Source organism: Oncorhynchus mykiss, chromosome 31 (genome assembly GCF_013265735.2).
Source record: "Oncorhynchus mykiss isolate Arlee chromosome 31, USDA_OmykA_1.1, whole genome shotgun sequence".
Lineage (NCBI taxonomy): Eukaryota > Metazoa > Chordata > Actinopteri > Salmoniformes > Salmonidae > Oncorhynchus > Oncorhynchus mykiss.
The window spans coordinates 7,972,237-7,996,745 of NC_050571.1; the positions used below are offsets into that span (position 1 = coordinate 7,972,237).

Genomic DNA, 24,509 nt, shown 5'->3' on the forward strand with positions numbered 1-24,509 from the left:
CATCACATGGTCTATTGTATCAGTAGTCCTATTGAACCCCACATCACATGGTCTATTGTATCAGTAGTCCTATTGAACCCCACATCACATGGTCTATTGTATCAGTAGTCCTATTGAAGCCCACATCACATGGTCTATTGTATCAGTAGTCCTATTGAAGCCCACATCACACGGTCTATTGTATCAGTAGTCCTATTGAAGCCCACATTATAGTACCCTTTTCCACCCATGCACCTAACTAAACCTAACCTAACTAAAGCTACCCTAACCTAACTAAAGCTATCCTAACCTAACTAAACCTAACCTAACTAAAGCTACCCTAACCTAACTAAACCTAACCTAACTAAAGCTACCCTACCCTAACTAAACCTAACCTAATTAAAGCTACCCTAACCTAACTAAACCTAACCTAACTAAAGCTACCCTAACCTAACTAAACCTAACCTAACTAAAGCTAACCTAACTAAACCTAACCTAACCAAAGCTACCCTAACCTAACTAAACCTAACCTAACTAAAGCTACCCTAACCTAACTAAACCTAACCTAACTAAAGCTAACCTAACCTAACTAAACCTAACCTAACTAAAGCTACCCTAACCTAACTAAACCTAACCTAGCTAAAGCTACCCTAACCTAACTAAAGCTACCCTAACATAACTAAACCTAACCTAACTAAAGCTACCCTAACCTAACTAAACCTAACCTAACTAAAGCTACCCTAACCTAACTAAACCTAACCTAACTAAAGCTACCCTAACCTAACTAAACCTAACCTAACTAAAGCTACCCTAACCTAACTAAAGCTACCCTAACCTAGCTAAACCTAACCTAACTAAAGCTACCCTAACCTAACTAAACCTAACCTAGCTAAAGCTACCCTAACCTAACTAAAGCTACCCTAACTAAACCCAACCTAACTAAAGCTACCCTAACCTAACTAAACCTAGCCTAACTAAAGCTACCCTAACCTAACTAAACATAACCTAACTAAAGCTACCCCACCCCACCCTAACCTAACTAAACCCAACCTAACTAAACCTACCCTAACTAAACCTAACCTAACTAAATGCACACTAAAATGTAGCCTACACATTGCACATACTGTGTAGTTTTTTTGTTATTTTGTAGGCAATAGGTAATGTTTTTAAAACAAGTGGATAAGTTGAATTAAATTAAATGACCTGAATGCAAGGTGTCAATAGTAGGCCTATTCCGTTTCTTAAATGTATTGCGCAAAGCAATGTAGTGGATATATAAATATTGCATTTATGTCTATGAATTACCAGTATGTGCAACTTTGAAGTGGACGGATAATGAGTTTGAACGGGGAAAAATGTCGGCTAAACATCACTACCGCCCTCCCCTTTAATTAAGATCTCCTTGATACGCTGTGGAGTAAACTCACTCACCATTGCAAGAAAGTTGCCGACAAGGACAATGCTTCTTCTGCTGCCCAAGTCATGAGCGGTCCCCGTCACAACGGAAAAACCGAAGGATTCAAGTATTTACATGTTGCATTGAGAAAACAACCACGCACATCGAAACACGGCAGAAGGTAAAACAGGATTATTCTAATATTTAGACGGATAGATTCCAACGTTTCAGTGATCATCTGGAGCTCACGCTGTGTATCGGCGACATCCAGCTAACAGGAGATTTTATGGAGCGCACTTCTTCCATACTATAGGCCTAATATTGTCTTTTTTTTCACAGTAACTGGGTGAATAATGAGAGAATGTCATTATATTTTACTTGTAGAGTTGTGTGTTGGCCGACCGCAGAATAATCAATTCGATTCTGTATAATTATTTATTTTACATTTTAAATATATACATATTACCATGTTTAAGAATTGCCAATCTCATGACATCGCATGGGCTTGGAATGTGAGCCTATTGTAACATTTCACCCATTATACCGTCACCTGTCTGTTTTGCTGTAAACTAATGTTTTACAGACACCCCACCCCGTTGTAGATTTGCTAGGGGCACATCCCACCCTCCTCTTCGCATTGAGCGGGTTTTGGGGTCTTGGAATCTGTCGGTTGTAGCGTTTCACAGCTGAAACCTGATTTAAATCAAGAGCAGCCTTGAACATATGTTCAGTAAGTTATTAGATAGTGCAGCAGCAGCGCCAGAGGACAGAGAAACACAAGTTAAAAAATAATCACCGGAATTTCCCATTTAAAATGCTTCCCAATTTTAGCTCTGTTTTTAGGATTGTGGAGAGGTGAGATTATTCATTTACATGAAAATGGCGGAATGTTAAATTGTTCGGGTGTCAGTGTCACTTGTAAGCAAAGGCCCAGATGATCGTTCCTCTACAGTCACACTGTATACAGTGTCTCCGTCTTTGGTCATTAGATGGGTTTTGTGTGATGCACAACGTTACACGGCCCAGAAACATTGACCTTCAGAGGCCTGTCTATCTGTCTATAGATGAAGACCACAGCCATCGTTATCTGAGTTATTATATGTGACGCAGTATAAAGTAGCATAGATTTGTAACAGAGTTTCACGTGTAATTCACACTACGGATCAACAAACTACTACTGTAGCTCCACTTACGTTTAATATTCAACACGTTTCCAAACCCCAAAGAGTTCACGTTAAATTCACTTTGCTTTTCTGTCTAAAATCCAAATGAAACACAGACAGCCTATTTACTTGTGTTGCGTTTCAGTGATGTCGGGTGCATTGTGTTAAGCAACCATAATGTTTTTTTATTTTTTTTATTTTTTATTTTTTTTACAGTGATTCATAATAACACCCATGTTGCTGGGATTATACCCTCCATGTTGAGGATAATTTCACCAACTCATTTGGGAAAGATAGACAGACAGACAGTAAAGAAAAGTACTGTACAGTAAAGTTTCAGTACAGTAGAGCACACTAAAGTACAGTATAATGTACTGTAGTGCACTGAACATATCTACTGTACTGTACTGTACTGAACTCTACTCTACTGATCTCTACTGTTAATGTCCAAACTTGTGAAACATCGATGTCTATGATTGGTTCAGATTTGGTCTGGTCCGGACCAGACAAATGTGTTCTTGTTTGGGGGCGGAGCTCATTAGAATAATAGTCTGTGTGTAGAATAATACCCAAATATGCAAAATAAGGATATTGCGTAGTTCTATCTTTGTGTACTTTATTCAGGATATATCACCCTGAAGATAATCATATTCATAATTATGCATTTTTGGATAATACAGATCAGGGAACCATGATGTAATTATGTTACCGTAACTCCATTCCCGGATGTAAATCCACTTGACTTACTGTAGTTCAACAACAACAAATATCTATATATTTTTTTTAACTCGAGGTGTCATGACATAGCTGACACCCCCATTCTTTCTCCAGACATCTTTGAATCTTAATTCGGAGCAGTTATTTTAAGAGTTTTTGGAAAACTTGGTCACAAAAAAAAAACTGAGGGAGATTTGACTGTAATTCTGTTACCAAACTTTGCATCTGCACAGGTCTTCCAGTAAATGGGTTTTTGTGAAATTTTCTGGGTAAATTATTCAAAGTAAACATTGAAATCAATATTTTTTGGGTTTGTCATACACTACCATTCAAACGTTTGGGGTCACTTAGAAATTACCTTGTTTTTGAAAGAAAAGCACTTCCCCCATTTAAAATAACATCAAATTTATCAGAAATACAGTGTAGACATTTTTCATGTTGTAAATGACTATTGTAGTTGGAAATGGCAGCTTTTTTAAATGGAATATCTACATAGGCGTACAGAGGCCCATTATCAGCAACCATCACTCCTTGGTTCCAATGGCACATTGTGTAAGCTAATCCAAGTTCATCATTTTAAAAGGCTAATTGATCATTAGAAAACCCCTTTTGCAATTGTTAGCACAGCTGAAAACTGTTGTCCTGATTTAAAGAAGCAATAAAACTGTCCTTCTTTAGACTAGTTGAGTATCTGGAGCATCAGCATTTGTGGGTTCGATTACAGGCTCAAAATGGCCAGAAACAAAGACCTTTCTTCTGGAACTCGTCAGTCTATTCTTGTTCTGAGAAATGAAGGCTATTCCATGCGAGAAATTGCCAAGAAACTGAAGATCTTGTACAACGCTGTGTACTACTCTAACCAGAATAGAATGAGGAGTGGGAGGCCCCAGTGCACAACTGAGCAAGAGGACAAGTACATTACTGTCTAGTTTGAGAAACAGACTAAAGGTCAACCGATTAATCTGAATGGCCGATTAATTAGGGCCGATTTCAAGTTTTCAAAACAATCGGAAATCTGTATTATTTATTTATTTATTTAAATTATTTTTTTATATACCTTTATTTAACTAGGCAAGTCAGTTAAGAACACATTCTTATTTTCAATGACGGCTTAGGAACGGAGGGTTAACTGCCTCGTTCAGGGGCAGAACGACAGATTTTCACCTTGTCAGCTCGGGGATCCAATCTTGCAACCTTACAGTTAACTAGTCAAACGTAATAACGACCTGCCTCTCTCTCGTTGCACTCCACAAGGAGACTGCCTGTTACGTGAATTCAGTAAGCCAAGGTAAGTTGCTAGCTAGCATTAAACTTATCTTGTAAAAAAACAATCATAATCACTAGTTAACTACACATGGTTGATGATATTACTAGATATTATCTAGCATGTCCTGCGTTGCATATAATCTGACTGAGCATACAAGCATACAAGTATCTAAGTATCTGACCGAGCGGTGGTAGGCAGAAGCAGGCGTGTAAACATTAATTCAAACAGCATTTTCGTGCGTTTTGCCTGCAGCTCTTCGTTGTGCGTCAAGCATTGCGCTGTTTATGACTTCAAGCCTATCAACTCCCGAGATGAGGCTGGTGTAACCGATGTGAAATGGCTAGCTAGTTAACGCGCGCTAATAGCGTTTCAAACGTCACTCGCTCTGAGCCTTCTAGTAGTTGTTCCCCTTGCTCTGCATGGGTAACGCTGCTTCGGTGGTGGCTGTTGTCGTTGTGTTCCTGGTTCGAGCCCAGGGAGGAGCGAGGAGAGGGACGGAAGCTATACTGTTACACTGGCAATACTAAAGTGCCTATAAGAACATCTAATAGTCAAAGGTTAATGAAATACAAATGGTGTAGAGAGAAATAGTCCTATAATTCCTATAATAACTACAACCTAAAACTTCTTACCTGGGAATGTTGAAGACTCATGTTAAAAGTAACCACCAGCTTTCATATGTTCTCTTAAACGTTAGCTTTCTTACATAGCACATATTGCACTTTGACTTTCTTCTCCAACACTGTGTTTTTGCATTATTTAAACCAAATTGAACATGTTTTATTATTTACTTGAGGCTAAATTGATTTTATTGATGTATTATATTAAGTTAAAATAAGTGTTCATTCAGTATTGTTGTAATTGTCATTATTACAAATAAATAAAATAAAAATCGTCCGATTTAATCGGTATATGCTTTTTTGGTCCTCCAATAATCGGTATCGGTGTTGAAAAATCATAATCGGTCGACCTCTAAAACAGACGCATCACAAATCCTCAACTGGCAGCTTCATTAAATAGTACCCGCAAAACACCAGTCTCAACGTCAACAGTGAAGAGGCGACTCAGATGCTGACCTTCTAGGCAGAGTTGCAAAGAAAAAGCCATATCTCAGACTGACCAATAAAAATATTAAGATGGTCAAAAGAACACAGACACTGGACAGAGGAAGATTGGAAATAAATGTAATGGGCAGACAAATCTAAGTTTGAGGTGTTAGGATCACAAAGAAGGACATTTGTGAGATGCAGAAAAAATGAAAAGATGCTGGAGGAGTGCTTGACGTCATCTGTCAAGCATGGTGGAGGCAATGTGATGGTCTGGGTGTGCTTTGGTGGTGCTTTGGTGGTGGTAAAGTGGGAGATTTGTACAGGGTAAAAGGGATCTTGAAGAAGGAAGGCTATCACTCCATTTTGCAACACCATTCCATACCCTGTGGTCGGCGCTTAAGTGAAGCCAATTTCATCCTACAACAGGACAATGTCCCAAAGCACAGCTCCAAACTATGTAAGAACTATTTAGGGAAGAAGCAGTCAGCTGGTATTCTGTCTATAATGGAGTGGCCAGCACAGTCACTGGATCTCAACCCTACTGAGCTGTTGTGGGAGCAGCTTGACCATCAAGATACATTAGAGTATGGGTGTCAAAGTCATTCTGCCCTGTGAGGGCACATTCTAATAATTAGAGGGAGAGAACAGGGGGATTTTTGGATCTTTAGACTGATTGTCATGTATCCTCAACCTCATTATCCTAAAGATCAAATGAATGATTGTCATGTATCCTCAACCTCATTATCCTAAAGATCAAATTAATGATTGTCATGTATCCTCAACCTCATTATCCTAAAGATCAAATGAATGATTGTCATGTATCCTCAACCTCATTATCCTAAAGATCAAATGAATGATTGTCATGTATCCTCAACCTCATTATCCTAAAGATCAAATGAATGATTGTCATGTATCCTCAACCTCATTATCCTAAAGATCAAATGAATGATTGTCATGTATCCTCAACCTCATTATCCTAAAGATCAAATTAATGATTGTCATGTATCCACTGTATGTACTATATAGTATGATTGGTGAATGGGGTCTGCGCCTGAAAGGGATACTTGGGCCTGTCCTAACAAAGGATAAGGTCATCCAGGTGTTCAGATCTATGTCTTGTACTGCCGTCTCCTCCTTCATAGAGTCGACAGGGAGGACACAGATAAACTCCTGATTTATGTAACTCTGTAATGACTTTCTGGCAGTTTTTACTTCTCTTCTCTTTCACACTGTCTGAATGTTGTTACTCCCAAAGAAGAGGGACAGTGTGTGCTTGACTAAAACACTCTCAGTCAGAGAGAGAGAGAGAGAGAGAGAGAGAGAAGCACAAAATGGGACTGCCTGTACTGTCATCCAGGCAGCATGGCGGCCATAGCTAGCCTAGCGCAGAACAATGACATAATGTGTCTCACAATAGTGCTTCCCTGTTATTTATACATACAGCCTACCAGCTCAGCCAGCATCCTGTATGTATTCCAGAGGCCTGCGTGGGTCCTCCCTCCGTTTAGCAAGTGCTTTTACCACTTGTCCACTTCCGCTAATTGTTCGACTTGAAGAACCAGTGGAGAGTTGAAGTTGGGGACTTTACGTATCTGGAAGGTCATGTTTTGAATGGATTCATTTACAGGCATATTGTATCTTTCTTTCATAATGTTGCCGAGTCCCTTTCCATGTAACTTCCTGTTTACCTAGGGTGATGTCATCGTGTAGACTAACTGTTAAGTGTTGCAGTACTGATGTTGTTGTTGTTGTTGTTATTTACATTCAGACCGCTTGAACATACCAGTGAATCAATTACGTCCTCTTCAGTCTGTTATTTTTGCCTCACCCACACTGCACTGAGACATGCTTGATTTTGCAAAACATTACTTAGCCGTAACATAATGAATTGAAGTCCATTTAAAAAATCTAATAAAATAGACTTCTGCCAATCTCTCTAATGTAAGTGTTGCCAGGGACTGGATTTGTGGTCAGAACTCATGGTGCCTAGCTGTTAACAATTAAGAACAAATTAACTCAGTAAGTCTCAGTTAATTTGTTCAGATGCTTTTATGTAAAGCAATTCCAGTTGTACGAGCTAATGTCAGACAGAGAGACACCAACAAGCTCTGAGAAACGATTGTTTACAGACTCAGAGTCCTGAACAGGACAACTTGCAATAGAATAGAAGAAGACAGAAGGTCTCTTTAAGACTGTTTTGTAGCTTCACGTTGTCTTGGGTGAGACTTTATGAGGTCTGTAACAATGAAAGAGGGAAGGAAGTTTACATTTGTGTGAATGACCAGAGACGCTAGCCATCTGTCACTGTGTGTAAAAATGAGAAGCTGATTCATTGCATAATGTGTGGTGAGTTTGTACAATATTTTTAAAGCCACGCTTCGTGAAATGTGTCACCAGAAAAATGTAAACAGGGATTATGTTAGTTTTGAATGACATCATTTCTTGATAAAGCTCATGTGAAATAGTGGGAGGCCATTTTGTTAAATTTTTCTCCCTCTTTCAGTACAGTGGCCTGACAAACTGATTTTTATGGGAAATGAAAATAATTCAGCTGTCACAGTTTAGTGTCACGCTAACCTCTCCTAGCCCACGACATTCCACCCAAATCCAGGTAGCTGATGTTCTGAAAGAGCTGCAAAATCTGGACCCCAACAAATCAGCTGGGCTAGACAATCTGGACCCTCTCTTTCTAAAATTGTCGGCCGCAATTCTTACAAACCCTTTTACTAGCCTGTTCAACCACTCTTTCGTATCGTCTGAGATCCCTAAAGATTGGAAAGCTGCTGCGGTCATCCCCCTCTTCAAAGGGGGAGACACTCTAGACCCAAACTGTTACAGACCTATACCATCCTGCCCTGCCTTTCTAAAGTCTTCGAGAAGCCAAGTTAACAAATGGATCACCGACCATTTCGAATCCCACCGTACCTTCTCCGCTATGCAATCTGGATTCCGAGCTGGTCATGGGTGCACTGCAGTCACGCTCAAGGTACTAAACAACATCATAACCACCATCGATAAAAGACAGTACTGTGCAGCCGTCTTCATCGACCTGGCCAAGGCTTTCGACTCTGTCAATCACTGCATTCTTATCGGCAGACTCAACCGCCTTGTTTCTCAAAATGACTGCCTCGCCTAGTTCACCAACTACTTCTCAGATAGAGTTCAGTGTGTCAAATCGGAGGGCCTGTTGTCCGGACCTCTGGCAGTCTCTATGGGGGTGCCACAGGGTTCAATTCTCGGGCCGTCTCTTTTCTCTGTATACATCAATGATGTCGCTCTTGCTGCTGGTGATTCTTTGATCCACCTCTACGCAGACGACACCATTCTGTATACTTCTAGCCCTTCTTTGGTTATTCTATTAACAAACCTCCAGACGAGCTTCAATGCCATACAACTCTCCTTCCGTGGCCTCCAACTGCTCTTAAATGCAAGCAAAACTAAATGCATGCTCTTCAACCGATCACTGCCCGCACCTGCCCGCCCGTCCAGCATCACTACTCTGGACGGTTCTGACTTAGAATATGTGGACAACTACAAATACCTAGGTGTCTGGTTAGACTGTAAACTCTCCTTCCAAACTCACATTAAACATCTCCAATCCAAAATTAAATCTAGAATCGGCTTCCTATTTCACAACAAAGCATCCTTCACTCATGCTGCCAAACACCCAGGTAAAACTGACTATCCTACTGATCCTTGACTTCAGCGATGTCATTTACAAAATAGCCTCCAAACCTCTACTCAGAAATCTGGATGTAGTCTATCACAGTGCCATCCATTTTCTCACCAAAGCCCCATATACTACCACCACTGCGACCTGTACGCTCTCGTTGGCTAGCCCTCGCTTCATATTTGTTGCCAAACCCACTGGCTCCAGGTCATATACAGTGTGTGCAAATGTAGTAAGATTAAGGAGGTAAGGCAATAAATAGGCTGTAGTGGTGAAATAATTACAATTTAGAAATTAAACACTGCTAGATGTGCTAGATGTGAGTGCTAGATGTGCAAGTAGAGATACTGGGGTGCAAAGGAGCAAAAATAACAATAATATGGGGATCTTTGCCAGGTAAAGCCCCGCCTTATCTCAGTTCACTGGTCACCATAGCAGCACCCACCCGTTGCACGCGCTCCAGCAGGTATATTTCACTGGTCATCCCCAAAGTCAACTTCTCCTTTGGCTGCCTTTCCTTCCAGTTCTCTACTGCCAGTGACTGGAACGAATTGCAAAAATCACTGAAGCTGGAGACTTCCCTCACTAACTTTAAGCATCAGCTGTCAGAGCAGCTTACCAATCATTGCACCTGTACATAGCCCCTCTGTAAATAGCCCACCCAACTACCTCATCCCCATATTATTATTGTTATTTTTGCTCCTTTGCACCCCAGTATCTCTACTTGCACATTTAGCACTCCAGTGTTTAATTGCTAAATTGTAATTATTTTGCCACTACAGCCTATTTATTGCCTTACCTCCCTAATCGTACTACATTTGCACACACTGTATATAGACTTTTCTATTGTGTTATTGACTGTACATGTGTTTACTCCATGTGTAACCTTGTTGTTTGTCGCACTGCTTTGCTCTGTCTTGACCAGGTCGCAGTTGTAAATGAGAACTTGTTCTCAACTGGCCTACCTGGTTAAATAAAAGTGAAATATATATATATTTTTTGTCTCCAGTTTAGGGTCATCCTACCACCACTCCTAGCCCATGACACTCCACCGTCTTCACACTATCATGCCGACCCGAACCAAACGACCCGAACCAAACAATGCTGGCTCAGATATTTTATTTTCACCCGGAACAGCTTGGTTTGGTTCGTCTCAGTAGTGTGAAAAGTCCTCAACACTCGACTCTTGCCTCTCCGCTCTCCTAGTGTCACAAGGCTTTGTTTATGGCCAGAGGACATGTTTAGGGAGAGGAATGGGTGGAAGAGGAAAGCGAGCAGCGTGGGTGGAGGGTGTGGTGGTGTGTCCTTTTTCTTCCTCCAGTGTTTAAGGGACAGCTGTATCCTGTGTTTTCTGGAGCTTTGACAGAGCCCAGATCTCTAGCCCAGATAAAGACTACTATGGTTAGGGGAGAAGAGGAGAGAGATTTACAGGACCCGCAGTATGCAGGACCCGCAGTATGCAGGACCCGCAGTATGCAGGACCCGCAGTCTGCAGGACCCGCAGTCTGCAGGACCCGCAGTATGCAGTATGTAGGACCCGCAGTCTGCAGGACCCGCAGTATGCAGTATGTAGGACCCGCAGTATGCAGGACATGCAGTATGCAGGACCCGCAGTCTGCAGGACCGCAGTATGCAGAATAGGTAACAGTTCACATGTAAATTTGAAACTGAGTAGCCGCCTATGAACAATATCTGGTGACGGAACAAAATGCTAAATCAGGTTTTTGGAGTCAGCGCTCATGATGATCCTTCATGATCTCAGTGATTGACTTCAGATCTCTCCTCTCCTGCTGAAGAAGACCAGTCTGAGAATGTCCATTTACCTCTTGAGTGGTTTCATATACAGTACCAGTCAAAAGTTTGGACACACATACTCATTCAAGGGTTTTTCTTTATTTTTAAAAAATATTTTCTACAATCATAGTGAAGACATCAAAGCTATGACATAACACATATGGAATCATGTAGTAACCAAAAAAAGTGTTAATCAAATCAAAAATATATTTGAGATTCTTCAAAGTAGCCACTGTTTGCCTTGATGACAGCTTTGCACACTCTTGGCTTCTCTCAAACAGCTTCACTTGGAATACTTTTCCAACAGTCTTGAAGGAGTTCCCACATATGCTGAGCACTTGTTGGCTGTTTTTCCTTCACTCTGCGGTCTAACTCATCCAAAACCATCTCAATTGCGTTGCGGTTGGGTGATTGTGGAGAACAGGTAATCTGATGCAGCACTCCATCACTTTCCTTCTTGGTCAAATATCACTTACACAACCTGGAGTGTTTTGGGTCATTGTCCTGTTGGGAAAACAAATGATAGTCCCACTAAGCGCAAACCAGATGGCATGGCGTATCGCTGCAGAATGCTGTGGTAGCCATGCTGGTTAAGTGTGACTTGAATTCTAAATAAATCACTGACAGTGTCACCATCACACCTCTTCTTCCATGCTTCACGGTGGGAACCATACATGCAGAGATCATCCGTTCACCTACTCTGCATCTCACAAAGACACGGCAGTTCGAGCCAAAAAATCTCACATCAGACCAAAGGACAGATTTCCGCCGGTGTAATGTCCATTGCTCGTGTTTCTTGGCCCAAGCAAGTCTCCTCTTCTTACTGGTGACCTTTTAGTAGTGGTTTCTTTTCAGCAATTTGACCATGAACGTCTGATTCACGCAGTCTCCTCTGAACAGTTGATGTTGAGATGTGTATGTTACTTGAACTTGTATTTGGGCTGGTAATTCTAAGGAACTTATCCTCCGCAGCAGAGGTACTTTGTAGAATCTCAAACAAATCAAAATATATTTAATATTTAACACTTTGTTGGTTACTACATGATTCCATATGTGTTATTTCATAGTGTTGATGTCTTCACTATTGTTGTTCAATGTAGAAAATAAAAAAATGAAGAGATACATGTATGAGGTAGTAACCGAAAGGTTGCAAGATCAAATCCCTGTGCTGACAAGGTGAAAATCTGTCGTTCTGCCCCTGAACAAGGCAGTTAAAACCTGCCGTCATTGAAAATAAGAATTTGTTCTTAACTGACTTGCCTAGTTAAATAAAGATACCATTTAAAAAAACTAGTAATTAAGATTAATGTAGCTTAGTGGTAGTGTAGCTAAATTGTAGTCTTCACTAAATTTGTAGTGTTTTCACTGTAACAATTGAGAAATTTAACTACTACTACATTACTTTTTCTAGCAGAAAGAAAATGAAATAGGCAAGAATTTACTTAATTTTCCAACATCAGATCTGCCCAATTCTCACTTAAAACTGTTTTTCTGCTCAATAGGCCAAATTACACATCTTGCAATTTGTATTCTATGACATTTTAGATATTATATTTTTTCACTAAGTAGTTTGGATGTGGTGAACTACTTTTTCAAAGTAACTTTAGTTATGTTTCTTCAGTGTAGCTGAACTTCTTCAAGTGTAAAGTAATTGGTAGCTTGGTAAACTTGATTTTAAGCCTAGTATGAAGCCATACAAACACTGAGGAAGACGAGACAAAACCTTTGTTGTATTGTGGTGTAGGATGTGTTTCACCCTGAAAATCCCTCATTAGCCTTGTGTAGAGGGAGGAGAACACCATTGGCCTTGTGTAGAGGGAGGAGAACACCATTGGCCTTGTGTAGAGGGAGGAGAACACCATTGGCCTTGTGTAGAGGGAAGAGAACACCATTGGCCTTTGTGTAGAGGGAGGAGAACACCATTGGCCTTGTGTAGAGGGAGGAGAACACCATTGGCCTTGTGTAGAGGGAGGAGAACACCATTGGCCTTGTGTAGAGGGAGGAGAACACCATTGGCCTTGTGTAGAGGGAGGAGAACACCATTGGCCTTGTGTAGAGGGAGGAGAACACCATTGGCCTTGTGTAGAGGGAGGAGAACACTCACTTCATTGCTCATCTCTGAAGACCAACATCCTGTATTTATTATGGATCCCCATTAGTTCCTTCCAAGGCAGCAGCTACTCTTCCTGGGGTTTATTATGGATCCCCATTTAGTTCCTGCCAAGGCAGCAGCTACTCTTCCTGGGGTTTATTATGGATCCCCATTTAGTTCCTGCCAAGGCAGCAGCTACTCTTCCTGGGGTTTATTATGGATCCCCATTTAGTTCCTGCCAAGGCAGCAGCTACTCTTCCTCTGGGTTCCAGCGAAATGTGTATTTATTTTATTTTTATTTCACCTTTATTTAACCAGGTAGGCTAGTTGAGAACAAGTTCTCATTTACAACTGCGACCTGGCCAAGATAAAGCATAGCAGTGTGAACAGACAACACAGAGTTACACATGGAGTAAACAATAAACATGTCAATAACACAGTAGAAAAAAGAAAGAGTCCATGTACATTGTGTGCAAAAGGCATGAGGAGGTAGGCGAATAATTACAATTTAGCAGATTAACACTGGAGTGATAAATGATCAGATGGTCATGTGCAGGTAGAGATACTGGTGTGCAAAAGAGCAGAAAAGTAAATAAATAAAAACAGTATGGGGATGAGGTAGGTAAATTGGGTGGGCTATTTACCGATAGACTATGTACAGCTGCAGCGATCGGTTAGCTGCTCAGATAGCAGATGTTTAAAGTTGGTGAGGGAGATAAGTCTCCAACTTCAGCAATTTTTGCAATTCGTTCCAGTCACAGGCAGCAGAGAACTGGAAGGAAAGGCGGCCAAATGAGGTGTTGGCTTTAGGGATGATCAGTGAGATACACCTGCTGGAGCGTGTGCTACGGGTGGGTGTTACCATCGTGACCAGTGAACTGAGATAATGCGGAGCTTTACCTAGCATGGACTTGTAGATGACCTGGATCCACTGGGTCTGGCGACGAATATGTAGCGAGGGCCAGCCGACTAGAGCATACAGGTCGCAGTGGTGGGTGGTATAAGGTGCTTTAGTAACAAAACGGATGGCACTGTGATAAACTGCATCCAGTTTGCTGAGTAGAGTATTGGAAGCTATTTTGTAGATGACATCGCTGAAGTCGAGGATCGGTAGGATAGTCAGTTTTACTAGGGTAAGTTTGGCGGCGTGAGTGAAGGAGACTTTGTTGCGGAATAGAAAGCCGACTCTAGATTTTATTTTAGATTGGAGATGTTTGATATGAGTCTGGAAGGAGAGTTTACAGTCTAGCCAGACACCTAGGTACTTATAGATGTCCACATATTCTAGGTCGGAACCATCCATGGTGGTGATGCTAGTCGGGCGTGCGGGTGCAGGCAGCGAATGGTTGAAAAGCATGCATTTGGTTTTACTAGCGTTTTAAGAGCAGTTGGAGGCCACGGAAGGAGTGTTGTATGGCATTGAAGCTCGTTTGGAGGTTAGATAGCACAGTGTCCAAGGAAGGGCCAGAAGTATACAGAATGGTGTCGTCTGCGTAGAGGTGGATCAGGGAATCGCCCGCAGCAAGAGCAACATCATTGATATATACAGAGAAAAGAGTCGGCCCGAGAATTGAACCCTGTGGCACCCCCATAGAGACTGCCAGAGGACCGGACAACATGCCCTCCGATTTGACACACTGAACTCTGTCTGCAAAGTAGTTGGTGAACCAGGCAAGGCAGTCATTAGAAAAACCGAGGCTACTGAGTCTGCCGATAAGAATATGGTGATTGACAGAGTTGAAAGCCTTGGCCAGGTCGATGAAGACAGTACTGTCTTTTATCGATGGCGGTTATGAGAGCGTTTAGTACCTTGAGCGTGGCTGAGGTGCACCCATGACCGGCTCGGAAACCAGATTGCACAGCGGAGAAGGTACAGTGGGATTCGAGATGGTCAGTGATCTGTTTGTTGACTTGGCTTTCGAAGACCTTAGATAGGCAGGGCAGGATGGATATTGGTATGTAACAGTTTGGGTCCAGGGTGTCTCCCCCTTGAAGAGGGGGATGACTGCGGCAGCTTTCCAATCCTTGGGGATCTCAGACGATATGAAAGAGGTTGAACAGGCTGGTAATAGGGGTTGCGACAATGGCGGCGGATAGTTTCAGAAATAGAGGGTCCAGATTGCCAAGCCCAGCTGATTTGTATGGGTCCAGGTTTTGCAGCTCTTTCAGAACATCTGCTATCTGGATTTGGGTAAAGGAGAAGCTGGGGAGGCTTGGGCGAGTAGCTGCGGGGGGGGCAGAGCTGTTGGCCGAGGTTGGAGTAGCCAGGAGGAAGGCATGGCCAGCCGTTGAGAAATGCTTGTTGAAGTTTTCGATTATCATGGATTTATCGATGGTGACCGTGTTACCTAGCCTCAGTGCAGTGGGCAGCTGGGAGGAGGTGCTCTTGTTCTCCATGGACTTTACAGTGTCCCAGAACTTTTTAGAGTTAGAGCTACAGGATGCTAATTTCTGCTTGAAAAATCTGGCCCTTTGCTTTCCTGACTGACTGCGTGTATTGGTTCCTGACTTCCCTGAACATATCGCAGGGACTATTCGATGCTATTGCAGTCTGCCACAGGATGTTTTTGTGCTGGTCGAGGGCAGTCAGGTCTGGAGTGAACCAAGGGCTATATCTGTTCTTAGTTCTGCATTTTATGAACGGAGCATGCTTATCTAAGATGGTGAGGAAGTTACTTTTTAAAGAATGACTAGTCATCCTCAACTGACGGGATGAGGTCAATATCCTTCCAGGATACCTGGGCCAGGTCGATTAGAAAGGCCTGCTTGCAGAAGTGTTTTAGGGAGCGTTTGACAGTGATGCGGGGTGGTCGTTTGACTGCGGACCCGTAGCGGATACAGGCAATGAGGCAGTGATCGCTGAGATCCTGATTGAAGACAGCGGAGGTGTATTTGGAGGGCCAGTTGGTCAGATAACGTCTATGAGGGTGCCCTTGTTTACAGATTTAGGGTTGTACCTGGTGGGTTCCTTGATGATTTGTGTGAGATTGAGGGCATCTAGCTTAGTTTGTAGGACTGCCGGGGTGTTAAGCATATCCCAGTTTAGGTCACCTAACAGAACAAACTCTGAAGCTAGATGGGGGGGCGATCAATTCACAAATGTTTTCCATGGCACAGCTGGGAGCTGAGGGGGGTCGGTAGCAGGCGGCAACAGTGAGAGACTTATTTCTTATTTTTAAAATTAGTAGTTCAAACTGTTTGGGTATGGACCTGGAAAGTATGACATTACTTTGCAGGCTATCTCTGCAGTAGACTGCAACTCCTCCCCCTTTGGCAGTTCTATCTTGACGGAAAATGTTATAGTTGGGAATGGAAATCTCAGAATTTTTGGTGGCCTTCCTAAGCCAGGATTCAGACACGGCAAGGACATCAGGGTTGGGTGATTGTGCTAAAGCAGTGAGTAAAACAAACTTAGGGAGGAGGCTTCTGATGTTGACATGCATGAAACCAAGGCTTTTTGCGATCACATAAGTCAACAAATGAGGGTGCCTGGGGACATCAAACAGACAGCATTCAACGCATCACTTCCTCTGTTATGACTTGCATTCAACAACCAAAGCAGAAGTTGTGGTCTTGGTGTTACATTGGTATGTCACACATCCTTTTTTTTGTTGTTGGTAGTTTTAATGTGGTGAAATTGATAGATGCATCTACTGCATGTTAATAATGATGTCAGGCTGCCCACTTCAGTTCTGAAGCAGCAGGCATGTTGCCGTTCCATCCCGGCCAGGTATTTATCTGAATGCCTTCTGCAGTGGGAAGTGGGATGGGAGGGACAATATCCTCTCACCCATCTCCCGCCCTCCCTCAGTTTACACGTTATCAGTCCTTTTCATAGGTTTCCTGCCTCTCTGCGCTCAGCACCAGACCTGGGTTCAAATACTATTTTTAAAAAATAATTTGAAATACTTCATCTGTACTTGATTGAGATTGACTGACTGGCTAAATGGACCAGGAAAACAGTCCCAAAACTGTAAACTCTGTCCATCTGGTTCTCGAAGCAGGCTAGAGAAAATGCTCAACGTAGTTAAAAGATTTCAAATAGTATTTGAACCCAGGTCTGCTCTCAGCACACAACCGGAGTCCTGTGTTTCTCTGTGTGTATCAGTGGGCTGGAGGCAAAGGTTAACCTACAGAGTGGAGACCGAGGAAGAGAAGGACGTGACTCAGACCCATTTCAGCAGCTTTCCTCCCATTCCCCTGCGGCCTTCCTACATGCTGAAGGACTAGTTCTCCTTCCTCACTGTTTAAGGGTTAGATATCACCCTTTTTCACACTATTGTGTCAAACCCAAACCTGACTGAATGCATAACATGGCCAGCCGAGTACAGCTCTGCTCGGCACGGCTTGGCTCAGTAGTGTGTAAATGATACGAGTATGGCTGCCATCGGACTGTACTCTACTTATTAAAGTATAACTACACTTTAGTTCAAAGAGTTCCTACAGTCAACTGTAGTTCTGTAGGAAGACTTTACATTCTGATCGGGTGCCCATAACTAATTAAATACGACCTGTCTTAATCTGTCCAAGGTTTCATTAAAATACTATTATCTATCCTAAACTCCTATTAGAATGTGTGTGATGTGTTGTGCTGTGTGCCTCCCCCTCACGAGGCTGGCAAACTGCCCCAGTCAGCCTTGAGATTCTCTTTAGTTCTGACTGGGTTCTCAAGCTGAGTCACCCACAGGGACACCCACTCCAAACCTGGGTCCAAATACTATTTTAAATCTTTGCAAATACTTTATCTGTGCTTGATTGAGCATGTTTAGCGTAATAAACCAATAGAATAGTCCCGTAACTGCAAACCCTACCCATTATGGGACTCCAGGCAGGCTAGAGCAAATGGTCAAGGTATTTGAACGATTTCAAATAGTATTTGAACCCAGATCTAACACACACACACACCAGCCAGGGAAAAGTAGCCATTAAAACTCAACGCATTCCAAGCTTTCTCAGGAAGTGTTTCTATCGAGGCTTTCAAAGAGCCGTGCCCACAACCCTGACACACCTCTCCCTAGCTGCAGGCTGTTGTATCCCTGGATATTCTATTTCTCCATTCATTTGTATAACTTATTATTGAATTCATGTTGAATAAAAACACACTTGAAATGGTGCCTTGTCGTCAATTAAATGGTACACACCTTCAATAGAATTCAGAATTCATCAAATAATTGCAGTTTTCACATTTTGTTACCTTATTCGATTTCTCTCATGTCTCTGTGTTCTGTCTATGAACCTATTGCATTCTTCTTCCTTCCCTGGTCTGATGGTGTCGTATCCCCCTGGTCTGATGGTGTCGTATCCCCCTGCTTCTTCCTTCCCTGGTCTGATGGTGTCGTATCCCCCTGGTCTGATGGTGTCGTATCCCCCTGCTTTTTCCTTCCCTGGTCTGATGGTGTCATATCCCCCTGGTCTGATGGTGTCGTATCCCCCTGCTTCTTCCTTCCCTGGTCTGATGGTGTCGTATCCCCCTGCTTTTTCCTTCCCTGGTCTGATGGTGTCGTATCCCCCTGCTTCTTCCTTCCCTGGTCTGATGGTGTCGTATCCCCCTGGTCTGATGGTGTCGTATCCCCCTGCTTCTTCCTTCCCTGGTCTGATGGCGTCGTATCCCCCTGGTCTGATGGTGTCGTATCCCCCTGGTCTGATGGTGTCGTATCCCCCTGCTTCTTCCTTCCATGGTCTGATGGTGTCGTATCCCCCTGGTCTGATGGTGTCGTATCCCCCTGGTCTGATGGTGTCGTATCCCCCTGCTTCTTCCTTCCCTGGTCTGATGGTGTCATATCCCCCTGGTCTGATGGTGTCGTATCCCCCTGGTCTGATGGTGTCGTATCCCCCTGGTCTGATGGTGTCGTATCCCCCTGCTTCTTCCTTCCCTGGTCTGATGGTGTCGTATCCCCCTGGTCTGATGGTGTCGTATCCCCATGCTTCTTCCTTCCCTGGTCTGGTCTGATGGTGTCGTATCCCCCTGGTCAGAAATCTTGCTTGTTTGTAGGTGACCAAATACTTATTTTCCACCATAATTTGCAAATAAATTCATTAAAAATCCTACAATGTGATTTTCTGGATTTTTTTTCTTCTCATTTTGTCTGTCATAGTTGAAGTGTACCTATGATGAAAATTACAGGCCTCATCTTTTTAAGTGGGAGAACTTGCACAATTGGTGGCTGACTGAATACTTTTTTGCCCCACTGTACATTCCGTTTACATGTAAATGAATTGAGTTCTAGTAGGGTAACATGAATCAGTACATTTCAAGCTAGAGTCTAACAAGTGTTTACAGTGTTTACTCTGCATGTTACGTGTTCAGCGTTTCCGGTGTTACTCATTTCACTGTACCGATTACACACACGATATCCTGTGCACGTGACGAATACACTTTCATTTGATTTATAGTAAGGGGATGTAAGTAAATGTAGTTCTCTTATCAGACCAATGGACCAGATGGAACACTAACTCAACATTAATTATATTATTATCTAGTTCTTAATAACGTTCCATTTCAGATGGATTGGAGTCTCCCTGTGTAGATCCATGATGGCCGTCGTCTTGACCACAGCAGCTGAAGGCCCCCTCCAAGCCCATGTATGTACGTTGTTATGGCAACAATAGATGGAAACACGGACGTTGAGACCCTGTTGGCTGCGATCCACCTGGAGCGATACCTGAAGACCTTCCGCCAGTCTGGCTTCCTCTTGGCCAGGGACCTCAGCCACCTAGACAATGGAGCTCTTATCCAGCTGGGTGTAACTGCCACCGGACACAGGAAGAGAATTCTGAGACTGGTCCAGCACATTCAGAGGGCTACCAATCAGAATCAGTTGACATCCGAGCCCTTGGAGCCCTTATTGGACCGTTGTCAGTCTGAGTCTGACATTAATTCCACACCCATCCAATCAGGAGGGCCGAGGTCTGACCAAGGGGGCGGAACTGGGGCCATTCCGTTTGAAGCGTTCCGGAATAATTCTGTTCCTAACATTCCATCCATGTTGATGAACTCCGGGTCAGAACAGCAGCAACAGTACAATGGGAATGTTGTCATAAAACCGGTTCCAAAACCTAGAACAGTGTTTTACAGACACAAAACAGAACCCGCCCGGTTTCTCTCCTGTCCCATACCACCGACATCACCAGATCCTCATGTTCTGACCCTAACCAGGAAACCGTCTCAGGAATCTCTCTGTTTCACCATATTGGAAGGTTTGGCTTCAGGTGAATTTAACACTGACACAGTGATGGTGGGGCCTACCCTTAACCCTGCCCCTACCCCTACCCTGAGACACAGCCTAAGCCTGAGAGAGAGTAGGCTGAGTAACTCTTCAGACTCTGGAGGTCCCCAGCCCCCTGTTCCCCCTCGGCTAAACCGAGGTACCCCTCCAGCCATGTTTAGGGGACCTACATCCACACCGCCGTCATCTGGTGGAAGGACTGAACAAAACCAGGACCAGTGCATGACAACCCCACCTCCCTCATCCCCTTGTAACTATGACGACACTGGATTCCCCTCTCTGGCTACTTCCCCTCCTGGCTCCCCGATGGAGATGGTCTCCAATGAGATCTACTGTGGCACTTCACCTGGCACGGCAGCTAGTAGTGGACGGATTCCCTGCAGCGCTCCTCAAACACCACCACGGCCAGAGATCCACACCTCTCCTGAAGGGAATGGGTAGGTCAACGTCTGACTTCAATATCATTTTCCTATAAGGTAGAAATGTAGGCCTACGTCGAAAGAGTATTGTTTTGTGTAGCTAATGTTTTGTTTTGTGTGTCTACAGCACTTTAAATAACAACTCTCGTGAATCGTCCCACGGAGGTAAGTGTACCCATCACTTTCTGAAAGTAACCTTACAGCTGGTTTAGTTAGACCTTATAACTGTGTACCCTTTAGCCCTATAAATGACCCTTGACCTGTTTTTTTAAATCAAGGTCATTGAAGAAATTGGTAACACTTTGCATCGCTCAAACTTTACTTTTCGCTTAAACTTTAGTATCCAGTTTAAATTCGTTACAGCTGGTTGAAAAAGAGCATGGTGGTCTTCAATAGAGATGCTGGTTTAGATATAACTGTCAAGGCGTCCCGGTAAGAGGACGGAAATGACCAGTAGGAGACAGGGACACAAGTCACACTTTTATGGCCACACACAAGACCGGCACACACACAGACACTGCAAACAGGAAGTGGACTAGGTGGAAGTGTTTTAGTGCTAGTTTTGTTGGTCAGTGGTGCCCTAACGCTAGGGTGTGATGGGAGAGTTCAGGGCTGCAGGAGAAATGGTCCATGGCTTTGTGGCCCAGCTGTTGATGTGCCTGACAGAGGTTTATGCTCCTCACTCTGCCACTGCTTGTTGAAGACTGAGCCCAGACTGGGCACTGCTTTTATACTTGTCCCCAGTCCCACCTGCCTATTGGACAGATGCCCTGAGGAGATGCAGGTGGGCAGGGTCAAAGGTGGGGAATGGGCAGTCAAATGTCCCAATCAGAGGTCACTGTGTGTAGCATGTAATTGGAGGTGTAAACAATGGGAACCAATCCCCCGCCTCTGCAGGGTCAGAGGGTCAGGCAGAGTTGAGGGGGCAGGTAGGCTATTTGTTTCCAGAGTTAGAGGTTCAGGAGAGGGACTGGTTTTCTACACTACACTGTTTTCTATACTATAGGCATGCATTGACTTATAACAAAGCTTATAACATGTCATTTCTTCCTCCACTGCAGTCCCCATGGAGGACCCAGAGGAGGAGATCAGTCCCTACTGTGAAACGGTCTTCCAGACCAGACGACCACTGCAGCACTCTGAGGTGAGACTGGGACGCTTGAGCATGCGTACCAAATTGCACCCTATTCCCTATGTAGTGCACTACTTTAAGACCAGAACCCTATAGGCTTTCCAGGAAACATCAAATGGTGTCTGAAATGGCACTATGGGCACCTAGTAGTGCACTATATAGAGAATAGGGTGACTTTTGGGACCTGGGTCTGTTATCAGGTTACGAGAACCCATCAGAGTTATATTGTGTTTTGTGGTCACTTTGGCTCTCCTGACATTGATGAATGTGTTATCCATGTTGTGTTCTCAAAGGCGGAAAGGACCAGATGTGAAGGAAAGACAGGAATGACAAGAGCGGTGGAAGAGAAACACGGAGAGGATCATGGGTAAGATTATTGTGTCTAGAGGAGTGGATAAGGCTACTGGCTTGCCAATTTAAACATCTTCTCACACAACTCCGACTACAGCCATAGAGAGAAAATAGTCTGCTGTAGATTTCAAATGTTATTTGCGCTCAATCTTTTCAATCCAATGTTGGTACCTGCTGCCGTATTCTCACACTAGAGAAACCTAAAGCGGCTGGAGTCAAGATTATTCCAAATGCATCAATCAGTTACAGAGACTGTTTTTACAATGCAGGACACCCAAACTCTCCTGGGCCAAACGTCTGTCCCACGCCCTCCACAGTGAGTCCCAGGGCTACAGCACAGTAGGAGAGGCGGCACCACCCCCTCTCTGCCTCTCCTTACCGCCCAACCTGTACCCCTCGGAGCCGGATGAGGACCAGACGATATCCCCCTACGCCAGCTACACCTCTCTCTCTGAGCAGACTGAACCCATCATCTGTGGCTGGCTGGATAAGCTATCACCACAAGGGTATGCCTGGTCCTGGTCCTCCTTGCCTTCCTCCGTCTTCTCCTCCCTTCTGAGGAACTGTCTCTGCCTCGTGCCTGTCCTCTCAAACCGGTGTGTCTCTCACTTCTTCTTCCCCACTGTGTTTCTCCAGTCTTCTTGTGTTTCTTGCTAAAAGCTAAAAAGTTAATATGCAGTACCTTCAGAAAGTATTCTCAACTGATGTTCGCTTAAAAAAAAACTAAAATCATCGCTGAGCACATTTCTGGTCTGCTGAACGTTAATGAAAATTCTGTGCAACTTCCTGTGCACGTTTACTGTGGACACTTGAGGCTGTACCTACTTTAAGTTACAGTTTTAACAGTGGTCAAGTAGGCTACTGTGGCCATTTTGATTATAATGTAGGCCTACCAGAGTGACCTACCATCAAAAACAATGGAGGAAATGCATCCCATAACATTTTACCGTGGAATTAGCTGTTCTATCATTCAGACTACAGTAGCAGCAATGTGTGGTTTTCAATGTAGGTCTACATTCCATGAGACTTTTGAAATCAACATGCAGGGCTTGACCTTTAACCTGTTTATACACTTGTCCTTCAGACAAGGAGGTGACTGGACATGTATAGTCTTAACTAATGGGGATAACTCTAGAAAGTTGAAGGAAGTTTAACCTCGTGTTTCTCTCTGCAGGGCTGATATTTCTTCTGTGCGGCAGTCCCAGTTTAGAGGGAAAGTTGCTCACACGCCTTTACATTTTTCCACATTTTGTTATGTTATAGCCTGAATTTAAAATGTATTTAAATTCAGATTTTGTGTCACTGACAACACCTCATCGTGTCAAAGTGGAATTCTGTTTTTAGAAATGTTTACTTTTTTACCTAAAAACGAGAAGCTGAAATGTCTTGAGTCAATAACCTTTGTTATGGCCTAAATAAGTTCAGGAGTAAAAATGTGTTTAACAAGTCACATAATAAGTTGCATGGACTCACTCTGTGTGCAATAATAGTGTTTAACATGATTTGTGAATGACTACCTCATCGCTGTACACTACACATACAATTATCTGTAAGGTCCCTCAGTTGAGCGATGAATTATTTTTTATTTTTTTGTAATTAAAAAAAATGTTTTTTTTTGCCCTTTTTCTCCCCAATTTCGTGGTATCCAATTGTTGTAGTAGCTACTATCTTGTCTCATTGCTACAACTCCCGTACGGGCTCGGGAGAGACTAAGGCTGAATGTCATGCGTCATCCGATACACAACCCAACCAGCCGTACTGCTTCTTAACACAGCGCGCATCCAACCCGGAAGCCAGCCGCACCAATGTGTCGGAGGCTACACCGTGCACCTGGCAACCTTGGCTAGCGCGCACTGCGCCCGGCCCGCCACAGGAGTCGCTGGTGCGCGATGAGACAAGGAGATCCCTACCGACCAATCCCTCCCTAACCCGGACGACGCTAGGCCAATTGTGCGTCGCGGCCGGTTACGACAGAGCCTGGGCGCGAACCCAGGGACTCTGATGGCACAGCTGGCGCTGCAGTACAGCGCCCTTAACCACTGCGCCACCCGGGAGGCCGAGCGATGAATTTCAAACACACATTTAACCAAAAAGACCAGGGAGATTTTCCATGCCTCGCTAAGAAGGGCACCTATTGGTAGATGGCTCAAAATAAAAAATATATCCCTTCTGAACATGGTGAAATTATTAATTACACTTTGGATGATGTATCAATGCACCCAGTCCCTACAAAAGAAACAGGCGTCCTTCCTAA

The 24,509-nt window shown here is 43.5% G+C and overlaps 1 protein-coding gene across 2 annotated transcripts in view; it reads left to right on the forward strand.

The window, feature by feature from the left end:
* The first annotated feature begins 1,395 nt into the window (after window positions 1–1,395).
* arap3 (ArfGAP with RhoGAP domain, ankyrin repeat and PH domain 3) overlaps window positions 1,396–24,509 on the forward strand; it is a 55,457-nt gene continuing 32,343 nt past the window's right edge. Inside the window, exons 1-6 of one of the 2 annotated variants that reach the window (XM_036969558.1) lie at window positions 1,396–1,556; window positions 19,631–20,790; window positions 20,900–20,937; window positions 21,834–21,916; window positions 22,198–22,271; window positions 22,525–22,761. In XM_036969558.1, coding sequence (XP_036825453.1) covers window positions 19,712–20,790; window positions 20,900–20,937; window positions 21,834–21,916; window positions 22,198–22,271; window positions 22,525–22,761 — 1,511 coding nt within the window. In that variant the 5' untranslated portion in view covers window positions 1,396–1,556; window positions 19,631–19,711. The remainder of the gene's footprint in view (window positions 1,557–19,630; window positions 20,791–20,899; window positions 20,938–21,833; window positions 21,917–22,197; window positions 22,272–22,524; window positions 22,762–24,509) is intronic. The other variant, XM_036969559.1, reaches the window with a different exon arrangement.